This window comes from Dicentrarchus labrax, unplaced genomic scaffold (genome assembly GCF_905237075.1).
Source record: "Dicentrarchus labrax unplaced genomic scaffold, dlabrax2021, whole genome shotgun sequence".
NCBI lineage: Eukaryota > Metazoa > Chordata > Actinopteri > Moronidae > Dicentrarchus > Dicentrarchus labrax.
In genome coordinates, this window is record NW_026136763.1 from 72,501 (window position 1) to 85,000 (window position 12,500).

At 39.1% G+C, this 12,500-nt stretch overlaps 2 protein-coding genes and 1 long non-coding RNA gene across 6 annotated transcripts in view; all 3 read left to right on the forward strand.

Annotated features, from left to right (window-relative positions):
- The window catches only part of LOC127359757 (uncharacterized), an 882-nt gene extending 228 nt beyond the window's left edge, over positions 1-654 (forward strand). The window contains exons 2-6 of one of the 2 annotated variants that reach the window (XR_007882823.1): positions 112-191; positions 289-352; positions 411-444; positions 509-570; positions 601-654. This is a non-coding gene — a long non-coding RNA (uncharacterized LOC127359757). The remainder of the gene's footprint in view (positions 1-111; positions 192-288; positions 353-410; positions 445-508; positions 571-600) is intronic. The other variant, XR_007882822.1, reaches the window with a different exon arrangement.
- LOC127359754 (MKRN2 opposite strand protein-like) overlaps positions 1-2,103 on the forward strand; it is a 3,425-nt gene extending 1,322 nt beyond the window's left edge. Inside the window, exons 2-4 of the mRNA XM_051393868.1 lie at positions 811-860; positions 973-1,141; positions 1,243-2,103. Of these exons, the coding sequence (XP_051249828.1) occupies positions 811-860; positions 973-1,141; positions 1,243-1,483 (460 nt within the window). The 3' untranslated portion in view covers positions 1,484-2,103. The remainder of the gene's footprint in view (positions 1-810; positions 861-972; positions 1,142-1,242) is intronic.
- A 1,432-nt stretch (positions 2,104-3,535) lies between these two features.
- tsen2 (TSEN2 tRNA splicing endonuclease subunit) overlaps positions 3,536-12,500 on the forward strand; it is a 13,395-nt gene continuing 4,430 nt past the window's right edge. For 2 of the 3 annotated variants that reach the window (XR_007882818.1, XM_051393803.1), the window contains exons 1-5: positions 3,536-3,845; positions 10,888-10,954; positions 11,229-11,319; positions 11,492-11,818; positions 12,424-12,500. The exon at positions 12,424-12,500 is cut by the window's right edge and continues 44 nt beyond it. Coding sequence is in view for 2 of the 3 variants with exons in the window: in XM_051393803.1 (XP_051249763.1) it covers positions 3,675-3,845; positions 10,888-10,954; positions 11,229-11,319; positions 11,492-11,818; positions 12,424-12,500 (733 nt within the window). In the remaining variant the exon portion in view is untranslated. The remainder of the gene's footprint in view (positions 3,846-10,887; positions 10,955-11,228; positions 11,320-11,491; positions 11,819-12,423) is intronic. The other variant, XM_051393804.1, reaches the window with a different exon arrangement.

Here is a 12,500-nt window from a genome sequence, read left to right on the forward strand (position 1 = left end):
GGTAAACACACACAGGTAAACACACACAAAAACACACACAGGTGTAAACACAAACAGGTAAACACACACACACACACACACACACACAGAGGTAAACACACACACACACAGGTGTAAACACAAACAGGTAAACACACACACACACACAGGTAAACACATACAGGTAAACACACACAGGTGTATACACACAGGTAAACACACACGGTAAACACAAACAGGTAAACACACACACACACACAGGTAAACACATACAGGTAAACACACACACACACAGGTAAACACATACAGGTAAACACACACAGGTGTAAACACAAACAGGTAAACACACACACACACAGGTAAACACATACAGGTAAACACACACAGGTGTATACACACAGGTAAACACACACAGGTGTAAACACAAACAGGTAAACACACACACACACAGGTAAACACATACAGGTAAACACACACACACACAGGTAAACACATACAGGTAAACACACACAGGTGTAAACACAAACAGGTAAACACACACACACACAGGTAAACACATACAGGTAAACACACACAGGTGTATACACACAGGTAAACACACACAGGTGTAAACACACACAGGTAAACACACACAGGTGTAAACACAAACAGGTAAACACACACACACACACAGGTGTAAACACAAACATGTAAACACACACACACACACACACACACACACACACACACACAGGTAAACACACACAGGTGTAAACACACACACAGGTGTAAAAACACACAGGTGTAACCACACACAGGTGTAACCAGTATGTTGTGCTGTTGGTTCCTCAGAGACTTTGATGGGATGTCAGATCTGCACACTGGAATCTCAAACACTACAGGTAGGATCAGAGGTCAGAGGTGGTGGGTGTTAGCATGCTGATGTTAGCATTTAGCTCAAGGTGTGTGTGTGTGTGTGTGTGTGTGTGTGTGTGTGTGTGTGTGTGTGTGTAGGAGTTGTGTATAACTACACTCGTGGTGGCGTCCGCAGAGATCAGAGCGGGTGGGAGCGCTGCATCAACGTCCCTCTTGTCCGACCCGACATGTTCCACCTGCTGGCTCAGTGGGACCAGTACCTGGAGCGCTTCTCTGACGGTCCCATGTGGGACCCCGCCTGGCACAGGTACACCTGTTTGTCTGTCTGTCTGTCTGTCTGTCTGTCTGACCACCTGTTTGACCACCTGTCTGTCTGTCTGTCTGTCTGACCACCTGTCTGTCCCTCAGGTTCCATGAGGACGACCACAACTGCTTCAGTTTCTGTCTTCAGTTCATTAACGGCGTCCTGGCAGCGGAGGGGCGGAGCTCTCTGAGCAGAGACGCCTTCACTCACAGCTTCATCCTGCCGAGGATGAGGAGGGTCTCCAAATACACAACACTGTACCAGCACCTCCAGAGACACCAGTACTACATGGTGGACAGACAGGAGGACAGACAGGAGGACAGACAGGTTAAACCAGAGCCCTGAAACTGATCCTTCAGACTAACGTATGTGTCCTCCTGAGTGCATCAAATTATATGTTCGAATATGCTATAGGTTATAGGTTCATTTAATTTTAATGTATGTCTAATGTATGTCTAATATATGTCTAATGTATGTCTAATGTATGTTTAATGTATGTCTAATGTATGTCTAATTTATGTCTAATGTATGTCTAATATATGTCTAATGTATGTCTAATGTATGTTTAATGTATGTTTAATATATGTCTAATTTATGTCTAATGTATGTCTAATGTATGTTGAATATATGTCTAATGTATGTTTAATATATGTCTAATGTATGTCTAATGTATGTTTAATATATGTCTAATGTATGTCTAATGTATGTTTAATATATGTCTAATTTATGTCTAATGTATGTCTAATGTATGTTTAATGTATGTCTAATATATGTCTAATGTATGTCTAATGTATGTTTAATATATGTCTAATGTATGTCTAATGTATGTTTAATATATGTCTAATGTATGTTTAATATATGTCTAATGTATGTCTAATGTATGTTTAATATATGTCTAATGTATGTCTAATGTATGTTTAATATATGTCTAATTTATGTCTAATGTATGTCTAATGTATGTTTAATATATGTTTAATTTATGTCTAATGTATGTCTAATGTATGTTTAATATATGTCTAATGTATGTTTAATGTATGTTTAATGTATGTCTAATGTATGTGTAATGTATGTTTAATGTATGTCTAATGTATGTCTAATGTATGTCTAATGTATGTTTAATGTATGTTTAATGTATGTTTAATATATGTCTAATGTATGTGTAATGTATGTTTAATGTATGTTTAATGTATGTCTAATGTATGTCTAATGTATGTTTAATATATGTGTAATGTATGTCTAATGTATGTTTAATGTATGTGTAATGTATGTTTAATATATGTGTAATGTATGTCTAATGTATGTTTAATGTATGTCTAATGTATGTTTAATATATGTGTAATGTATGTGTAATGTATGTTTAATGTATGTCTAATGTATGTTTGTATGCTGCTACTGGATTCTTGAATTTCCCTCAGGATAAATAAAATATCTATTTATGCAAATGAAGCATTAGCTCATTAACATAAACATAAATATAAGTTAGCATCATAACTAACAGCTAATAGGCCTCTGACTTGTTAATCTTGGTTTTGTTTTATTATATTTTATTCTCATATTTCAACTGTGTTTTGTATCATTACTGATATTTTATCTTTGTTTTATTCTCATCACTAATTATAATGAATAAACACGACATTACACATTATAAAGAGTAAAGAAACTGTTGAATAACATAGAAGAAGAAGAAGATATACTTTATTATGTGTGTGTGTGTGTGTGTGTGTGTGTGTGTGTGTGTGTGTGTGTGTGTGTGTGTGTGTGTGTGTGTTGTGTGTCTGTGTGTGTGTGTGTCTATGTGTGTGTGTTGTGTGTTTGTGTGTGTGTGTCTGTGTGTTATGTGTGTGTGTGTGTGTGTGTGTGTGTGTGTGTTGTGTGTGTGTGTTGTTTGTGTGTGTGTGTTGTGTGTGTAGTGTGTGTGTGTGTGTGTGTGTGTGTGTGTGTGTGTGTGTGTGTGTGTGTGTGTGTGTGTGTGTGTGTGTGTGTGTGTGTGTGTGTGTGTGTGTGTGTGTGTGTGTGTGTCTGTGTGTGTGTGTGTGTGTGTGTGTGTGTGTGTGTGTGTGTGTGTGTGTGTGTGTGTGTGTGTGTGTGTGTGTGTGTCTGTGTGTGTGTGTGTGTGTGTGTGTGTGTGTGTGTGTGTGTGTGTGTGTGTGTGTGTGTCTGTGTGTGTGTGTGTGTGTGTGTGTGTGTGTGTGTGTGTGTGTGTGTGTGTGTGTGTGTTATTATAGATAATATAAATGAATCATTTCCAACCACTGGGAGAATAAAGAGGGTGCAGTTCCTCCAGGTGCAGTTCCTCCAGGTGCAGTTGCTCCAGCAGGGGGCGGTAACGCACCTCCAGGATGGTTTACAACCGCCATTAAAAGCGGAAGAAGAAGAGGAGTTCCAGTCGGACTCAGATTCGGTGACACCGCAGCGTCCGACAGTGAAACAGGTCCGACCAGAAACCGTCAGCGAGCCGACAGTCTAACAGTTAGCATCCTGTCTCAGTCCGGACCCGGTCCCGGTCCCTGACCCGGTCTGACCCGGTCCTAGCAGCATGCAAGCGGAGTTCCGGGCTCCCCGCAGACGGACCCGGGTTCAGGAGGAGTACGAGGCTCCGCTGCCGGTGAGCCGCATTCCGGAGGACTGGACCCCCTTCAGGGCTCAGCTCCTCAACCAGCACGTGCTAGTCTGTCATCCGGACCACATCCAGAAGATCCACAACCAGGTCTGACCCAGTCCTCCTTCTCTGGAACCAGGTCTCAGGTAGTCCTGGTTCTCATTTCTGCGCACTTCTGCGCATGCGTAGACAGGAAACATGAAGAAATAAAACAAAAATAAAACCTCATCAATGCATTATTATTATTATTATTATTATTATTATTATTATTACCATCATCACTATTATCACTAATAATAATAATAATCTTATTATTATTATTATTATTATTATTATTATTATTATTATTACCATCATCACTATTATCACTAACAATAATAATAATCTTATTATTATTATTATTATTATTATTATTATTATTATTATTACTACCATCATCACTATTATCACTAACAATAATAATAATCTTATTATTATTATTATTATTATTATTATTATTACTACCATCATCACTATTATCACTAACAATAATAATAATCTTATTATTATTATTATTATTATTATTATTATTATTATTACTACCATCATAATCTTATTATTATTATTATTATTATTATTATTATTACCATCATCACTATTATCACTAATAATAATAATAATCTTATTATTATTATTATTATTATTATTATTATTACCATCATAATCTTATTATTATTATTATTATTATTATTATTACTACCATCATCACTATTATCACTAATAATAATAATAATCTTTATTATTATTATTATTATTATTATTATTATTACCATCATAATCTTATTATTATTATTATTATTATTATTATTATTACCATCATCACTATTATCCTAATAATAATAATAATAATAATAAAATAATCTTATTATTATTATTATTATTATTACCATCATCACTATTATCACTAACAATAATAATAATCTATTATTATTATTATTATTATTATTATTATTACTACCATCATCACTATTATCACTAATAATAATAATAATAATAATAATAATAATCTTATTATTATTATTATTATTACCATCATCACTATTATCAATAATAATAATAATAATAATAATAATATTATTATTATTATTATTATTACCATCATCACTATTATCACTAATAATAATAATAATAATAATTTTTATTTTATTATTATTATTTTTATTACCATCATCACTATTATCACTAATAATAATAATAATTGACCCAAGAGTTCCCACCAAAAGCAAGACCTTGGAGACAGCGGCAAGGCAAAACTGCCTTTTAAGAGATAGAGAGAGATAGAGAAAGAGAGATAGAGAGAGAGACCTTGATGGACCCAGGGTGCAGTGTTACATTTGTTCAATGTTATACTACAGGCAGGAGGTTTTCCCAACATCTGGTGCAAAGGGCTCATTTCCCCCATTCATAAGAGTGGGGACAAATCAGACCCTAATAACTACCGTGGCATCTGTGTCAGCAGCTGTCTAGGTAAACTATTCTGTAGTATTCTTAATACAAGAATACTAGATTTCCTTGAGGATCAGTCAATCTTAAGTAAAAGTCAGATTGGCTTCCTCCCAAAACACCGCACCACCGACAGTGTATATACCCTTCACACTTTAATCAACAAACAGGTACAACAAACTAAGAATGGAAAAATATTCACCTGCTTTATTGATTTCAAGAAAGCTTTGGACTCTATTTGGCATGAAGGGCTCTATTACAGACTTTTAAACTGTGGTATAGGTGGCAAAATGTATGATCTGGTTAAATCAATGTATTTGGAAAACATGTGTGCTGTTAAAATTGGAAACAAACTAAATGATTTCTTCCCTCAGAGAAGAGGCGTTCCACAGGGTTGCAATCTAAGTCCGACTTTATTTAATGTGTATATAAATGAACTGGCTGTTGAGTTAGATAAATGTGCTGCTCCGGGCCTCTCCCTCCTAGATAGAGAGGTAAAGTCTCTGTTTTATGCTGATGACCTTGTTCTACTGTCTCCTACTGAACAAGGACTACAGCTACAGCTGGACGTAGTAGAAAAGTACTGTCAGAACTGGGCCCTGGCAGTAAACATGAAGAAAACCAATGTCATGATCTTTCAAAAACGCCCCAGGTGTCATGAGAACAAACACCAATTTACCATCAATAATCATGTCATTGAACACAGCATGAGTTATACCTACCTTGGTATAACCATAACAGCATCAGGGAGTTTCAACATGGCAGTGAATGCACTAAAAGAAAAAGCTCAAAGAGCTCTATATGCAATTAAGAGAACATTTTATAATTTCCATATTCCAATAAAAATCTGGCTTAAAATATTTGATAGTGTCATCCAGCCCATTGCGCTGTACAGTAGTGAAGTATGGGGTCCATCAGAGCTTTACCCGTTGGGACAAACATCCAACAGAATCTCTACATGCAGAATTCTGCAGATACATTTTACACGTACACAGAAACACACCAACAAATGCATGTAGAGCAGAATCAGGCAGATACCCACTGATAATTAACATTCAGAAGAGAACGCTCAACTTCTTTAACCACCTGAAATCCAGCCCCAGAGACACCCTCCACTCCAAAGCCCTCCAAACCCAAGAGCTGAGCCCAGAAAAGAGTGCCCTATATCAGTTGGTACTGAGGCTAACTGCCCCCTCTCAGACACACTCTGACCAGCCTCACAACAACACGGCTCTACAAACAGTAATCAGAGTAAAGCAAATGATAGCACAATGTAAAGAAAGCTATCTGGACCATTGGGAAGAAACAACTAAAAGCCAAAGTAGATTGGAATGTTATCTTGCCCTTAAAAGAGATTATGAATGAGCAGAATATCTCTCTACTGTCAGAGATAGAAAGCAGAGACAGATCCTAACCAAGTACAGGCTCAGTGACCACAAACTGCCAATCCAAACAGGAAGACACAAAAAATCATGGCAACCAAAAGAAAAAAAAAAGTCACTGTTCGACAGGTGAGGTTGAGACGGAGATGCACTTTCTCCTACAATGTACAACATTAAATGATTCTAGAAAAATGTATTTGAACAAGTTCAGCTCTTTGGTTCCAGATTTCAAAGAGCTGAACGACCTCTCCAAATTAAAAATACTCCTGGAGAAGGAGAGCGGGCACACCTTGCTGCCCAGTATGTATTAACATGCCACAACCTGAGGGACACACACACACACACACACACACACACACACACACACACACACACAGCCACTCCCCGAGTTGGGGGGTCACTGCCCCGAGTGCTCCTACTACCACGGGGATCACGCTCACCTTGACCTTCCACATCTGCTCCAGCTGTTCTTTCAACCCTTGGTACTTTTCAACCTTTTCGTGTTCCTTCTTTCTGATGTTGGCGTCTGTATGGCCACATCTATCAGCACCGCCTTCTTCTGCTCCTTGTCTACCACCACTATGTCCGGTTGGTTGGCTAGGACCTGTTTGTCAGTCTGGAAGCTGAAGTCCCTCAGCACCTTGGCCCTGTTGTTCTCAGCCACCTTCTGTGGTGTGGCCCATTGGGATTTTGGTACTTCTATTCCATACTGGGTACAGATGTTCCTGTACACTATTCCAGCCACTTGGTTGTGTCTCTCCATGTACGCTGACCCGGCTAGCATCTTACACCCTGCTACTATGTGCTGGACTGTCTCAGGGGCATCTTTGCATAGTCTGCACCTTGGGTCAGATCTACTCTTGTAGATCTTGGCCTCTATGGCTCTTGTACCTAGGGCCTGTTCTTGTGCTGCCATGATCAGTGCCTCTGTGCTGTCTCTGAGTCCAGCCTTTTCCAGCCATTGGTAGGTCTTCTCGATATCAGCCACTTCTTCAGTTTGGCGGTGGTACGTGCCATGTAGGGGCTTGTCCCTCCAGGTTGTCTGCTCCTCTTCCTCTGCACTCTTATCGGGTTTCTGTTGCCTGAGACATTCACTTAGCAGTTCATCCTTTGTGGCCATTTTACTGATGTACTCTTGGATTTTTGATGTTTCATCCTGGATAGCGGCCTTGATGCTCACTAGTCCTCGGCCTCCCTCTTTCCGCTTAGCGTACAGTCTCAGGGTGCTGGATTTGGGGTGAAACCCTCTGTGCATGGTGAGGAGCTTTCTTGTCTTGATATCTGTGGCTTCTATCTCCTCCTTTGGCCAGCTTATGATCCCAGCAGGGTATCTGATGACTGGTAGTGTGTACATGTTGATGGCTTGGATCTTGTTCCTGCCATTCAGCTGACTTTTCAGGACCTGCCTTACTCTCTGGAGGTATTTGGTTGTGGTTGACTTCCTTGCGGCTTCCTCATGGTTTCCATTAGCCTGTGGGATACCAAGGTACTTGTGGCTGTCTTGGATATCACCTATGTTGCCCTTTGGCAGGTCAACCCCTTCAGTTCTGATCATCTTGCCTCTCTTTGAGACCATCCGGCCGCACTTGTCCAATCCGAATGACATCCCTATGTCGTTGCTGTCGATTTCTCGCTCATTCCTGGCGTACAGTTTAATGTCATCCATGTAGAGCAGGTGGCTAATTGTTGCTCCACTTAGGAATTGGTACCCGTAACCACTCTTTGTGATGATCTGACTGAGGGGGTTCAGGCCTATGCAGAACAGTAGTCGTGATAGCGCATCTCCTTGGTATATGCCGCATTTGATGTTGACTTGGGCAATTGGCTTTGAGTCGGCTTCTAGGGTTGTCTTCCACATTCCCATCGAGTTCTCGTACAAACACCGCCACATCGCAAGGTGCAAAAAACCATCACACAATAGCACAGGAGCTAATACTCCAGCAGCATTGGACATGGTCACAATCATAGGTGAGAAAAGTGCTGAGACACTGAATACTGAATAATGAATAATGAATAATGAATAATCGTGATGCATCACAATGCATCACGATCACTGACATGATAATCGTTATCGAATCGGGAGATCAGTAACAATTCACACCTCTAATATATACACACACACACACACACACACACACACACACACACACACACACGTTTACAGTTTTATCTATTTTACTTTAATTTTAATATATTTTAATATTATATATATATTATATATTATATTTAATAATTTGTTATTACTGTTATATTGACAACAGACTACTTGTTTTAACTGTAGTTACTTTACTACTGTTTTAATGACATTTTTAGTTGACACAAACTGATTGATTGATTCATTGTAATTAATTACTTATTGACTGAGATTGATTGTGACTGTGATTGTGGTTGAGTCAATCATAGTTACAGTATTACCAACAGTATAGATTATTTCATTTATTGTAAATATTGTTTTCCTTTATTGTTATTATTATTATTTTTAATTCCAAACCCTTGCTTTGGCAATATGTACAGTGTTACATCATACAGAGAGAGAGAGAGAGAGAGAGAGAGAGAGAGAGAGAGAGAGAGAGACACAGAGAGACACAGAGAGAGACAGAGACACAGAGAGAGACAGAGACACAGAGAAAAAGAGAGAGACACAGAGAAAAAGAGAGAGACAGAGACACAGAGACACAGAGAAAAAGAGAGAGACAGAGACACAGAGACACAGAGAAAAAGAGAGACAGAGAGAGCCCAGCAACAACTACACTAATAGTAGTGACTGATGATGATCACGCTGTAGACTAGAGGATCAACTGTCGCGGAACCGTTCGTCGACCACACCGTGAACATTTCTTGTAAATCAGATGACGATCGCCTCACAAGGCTTACTTCCTGTTTCCAGTAGGGGGCGCTATGAGTATGACTGAATATTGGCCTGTAGACGGGTTGAAGGAGACTCTCATCAAACAGCACGGCAATAATAGTATAGTCAAATAGACAGTATAGACCTCTGCCCTGTATCTAAAGCTTGGACTATGAAATATTAATACTATCATTACTATTCCTATTATTTGAATCAAATAAAGAATACGAACCTCTGACCATCTACAGCTCTGACCTCTGCCCTGTATCTACAGCTCTGACCTCTGCCTTGTATCTACAGCTCTGACTATGAAATATTAATAATATCATTACTGTTCCTTTTATTTGAATCAAATAAACAGTACGAACCTCTGACCATCTACAGTTCTGACCTCTGCCCTGTATCTACAGCTCTGACCTCTGCCATGTATCTACAGCTCTGACTATGAAATATTAATAATATTACTGTTCCTATTATTTGAATCAAATAAACAGTACGAACCTCTGACCATTTACAGCTCTGACCTCTGCCCTGTATCTACAGCTCTGACCTCTGCCTTGTATCTACAGCTCTGACTATGAAATATTAATAATATCATTACTGTTCCTTTTATTTGAATCAAATAAACAGTACGAACCTCTGACCATCTACAGTTCTGACCTCTGCCCTGTATCTACAGCTCTGACCTCTGCCATGTATCTACAGCTCTGACTATGAAATATTAATAATATTACTGTTCCTATTATTTGAATCAAATAAACAGTACGAACCTCTGACCATTTACAGCTCTGACCTCTGCCCTGTATCTACAGCTCTGACCTCTGCCTTGTATCTACAGCTCTGACTATGAAATATTAATAATATCATTACTGTTCCTTTTATTTGAATCAAATAAACAGTAAGAACCTCTGACCATCTACAGCTCTGACCTCTGCCCTGTATCACACATTAATTAGGGGCCAGTTTAATGACTGATGGCTCAGAGTGTCTGACATTCTATGGGGGAGGTGAAGAGTTTGATGCCCACAGGCTGGAATTACTTCCTGTGACAATCTGCAGTGCATCTCGGAGGAAATGTATAATGAAGTTATAGTGTATATATAGTATATAGTGTGTATATATAGTATATAGTGTGTATATATATATATATATATTATATTTTATTATTATAGTATATATAGTATATAGGATATATTATATTATTATAGTATATACAGTATATAGTATATATATTATATTATTATAGTATATATAGTAATTTATATAGTATATATTATATTACAGTGTATATATTTTATATTACAGTGTATATATAGTATGTATATATAGTGTATATACAGTATTTGTATATATATATACTGTATATACTATATATACTAGACAGTATATACAGTATAGTAGTTCAGCTTTGATATTCAGCTTGCTGTGTGTGTTTCAGGGTTATTTCGGTAAAGGCATCCTGTCCAGAGCCAGACCGGACCACAGCGTCTCTGACCAATGGGAGCGTGAGTTTACACCCACACTGTGACATCATCAGATGGCTGTGGCTCAGAGGCAGTCTTGAGCAAGACACTGAACCCCAAAATTGCTCCTGATGCCGTGCATCGGTGTATGAATCTGTATGAATGTTAGTTTCTGTTCGATGGACTTTGCCATCACTGAGTGAATGTGTGTGAAAGGGTGAATGTGGCGCATAGTGTAAAAGCTCTTTGAGTGGTCGGAAGACTAGAAAGGCGCTATATAAATACAGGTCCATTTACCATTACCATTTACCATCAGACTGGTCCAATCAGAGCCGTTCTCTGCAGCTGATCTCGGTTTCTGTTACAGAACACGAAGGTTTGTTTCTACCCACCATCTCACAGTGCAGGTAAGTGACATCACATCCTGTTTACACAGTGTCAAATGCTAAAGTTGACCTCATCAGTGCATGATGGGAAACTGACTGTCCTCTGATCTATGAGCTTATTGAGGGATCTGACAAACAAATTCCAAATATCCTTCCTCTTCCTCTTCCTCTCCTCTTCCTCCTCCTCCTCCAGGTATGAGGAGCTGCTCAGGTGGGCGGGGTCAGCTCTCTTTGCTCAAGGATTGGATAAAGAAGCTGTCAATCAAACCCTCCTCGGACTTTCTCAGCCAATGGGGATGGAGGACGTGAGGAGGGAGATGGGAGGGGAGGAGCCTGGAGTAGAGGGCGGAGTCAGTCCCCACACAAAGAGGCTACGACTGGGGTCAGCGGTCGAGGGCGGAGTCAGTCCCCACACAGAGAGGCTGCGACCAAGGTCAGAGGTCGAGGGCGGAGTCAGTCCCCACACAGAGAGGCTGCAGCCGGGGTCAGAGGTCAAGCTGGAGGCCAAGAGAAGCTGCAGGTAGAGTCACCAGACTTCCCTGAAGAACCTGCTAATTTTAAGTTCTGCTCTGTGTGTTGGAAGCTGATTCATACAATCTACAGTACAGTCATTTATTCTGCTGTTCAAAGACAAATACATTTCAATTTCAATTTTATTTGTATAGCACCAATTCATAACAGAAGTTATCTCAGGACACTTTTCAAATAGAGCAGGTCTAGACCGAACTCTTTAACATTAATTACAGAGACCCAACAGTACCACCATGAGCAAGCACTTGGCGACAAGGGCAAGGAAACACTGCCTGTTAAAAGGCAGAAACCTAGGACAGATCCTTCAGCTCTAGGTGGGTGGTTGTCTAACTAATTAAATAACTTTACTTTATTAAATAACTTTATTTTATTGAATACCTTTATTAAATAACGCAGATTTTTCCACTGTTTAATAAATGTGTCAGGAACAATTAAACTTAAACTTAAAAAAGCAGGAAAACTAATTTTAATGTACAAACTGAAAAGGACCCAACACAGTTACTTGGGGGATTCCTTCCTGTGGTGGTTGTTTATTTAGTGAAGGTTAAATGTTAAATTTAAGTTTATCTGTTCAAACTACAACAAACATTTTAGGTTGGACCTGAACCCTGACACCAACCTTGATCCCAGCTCAGACCAGGACTCTGACCCTGGTCCAGATCCTGACCCTT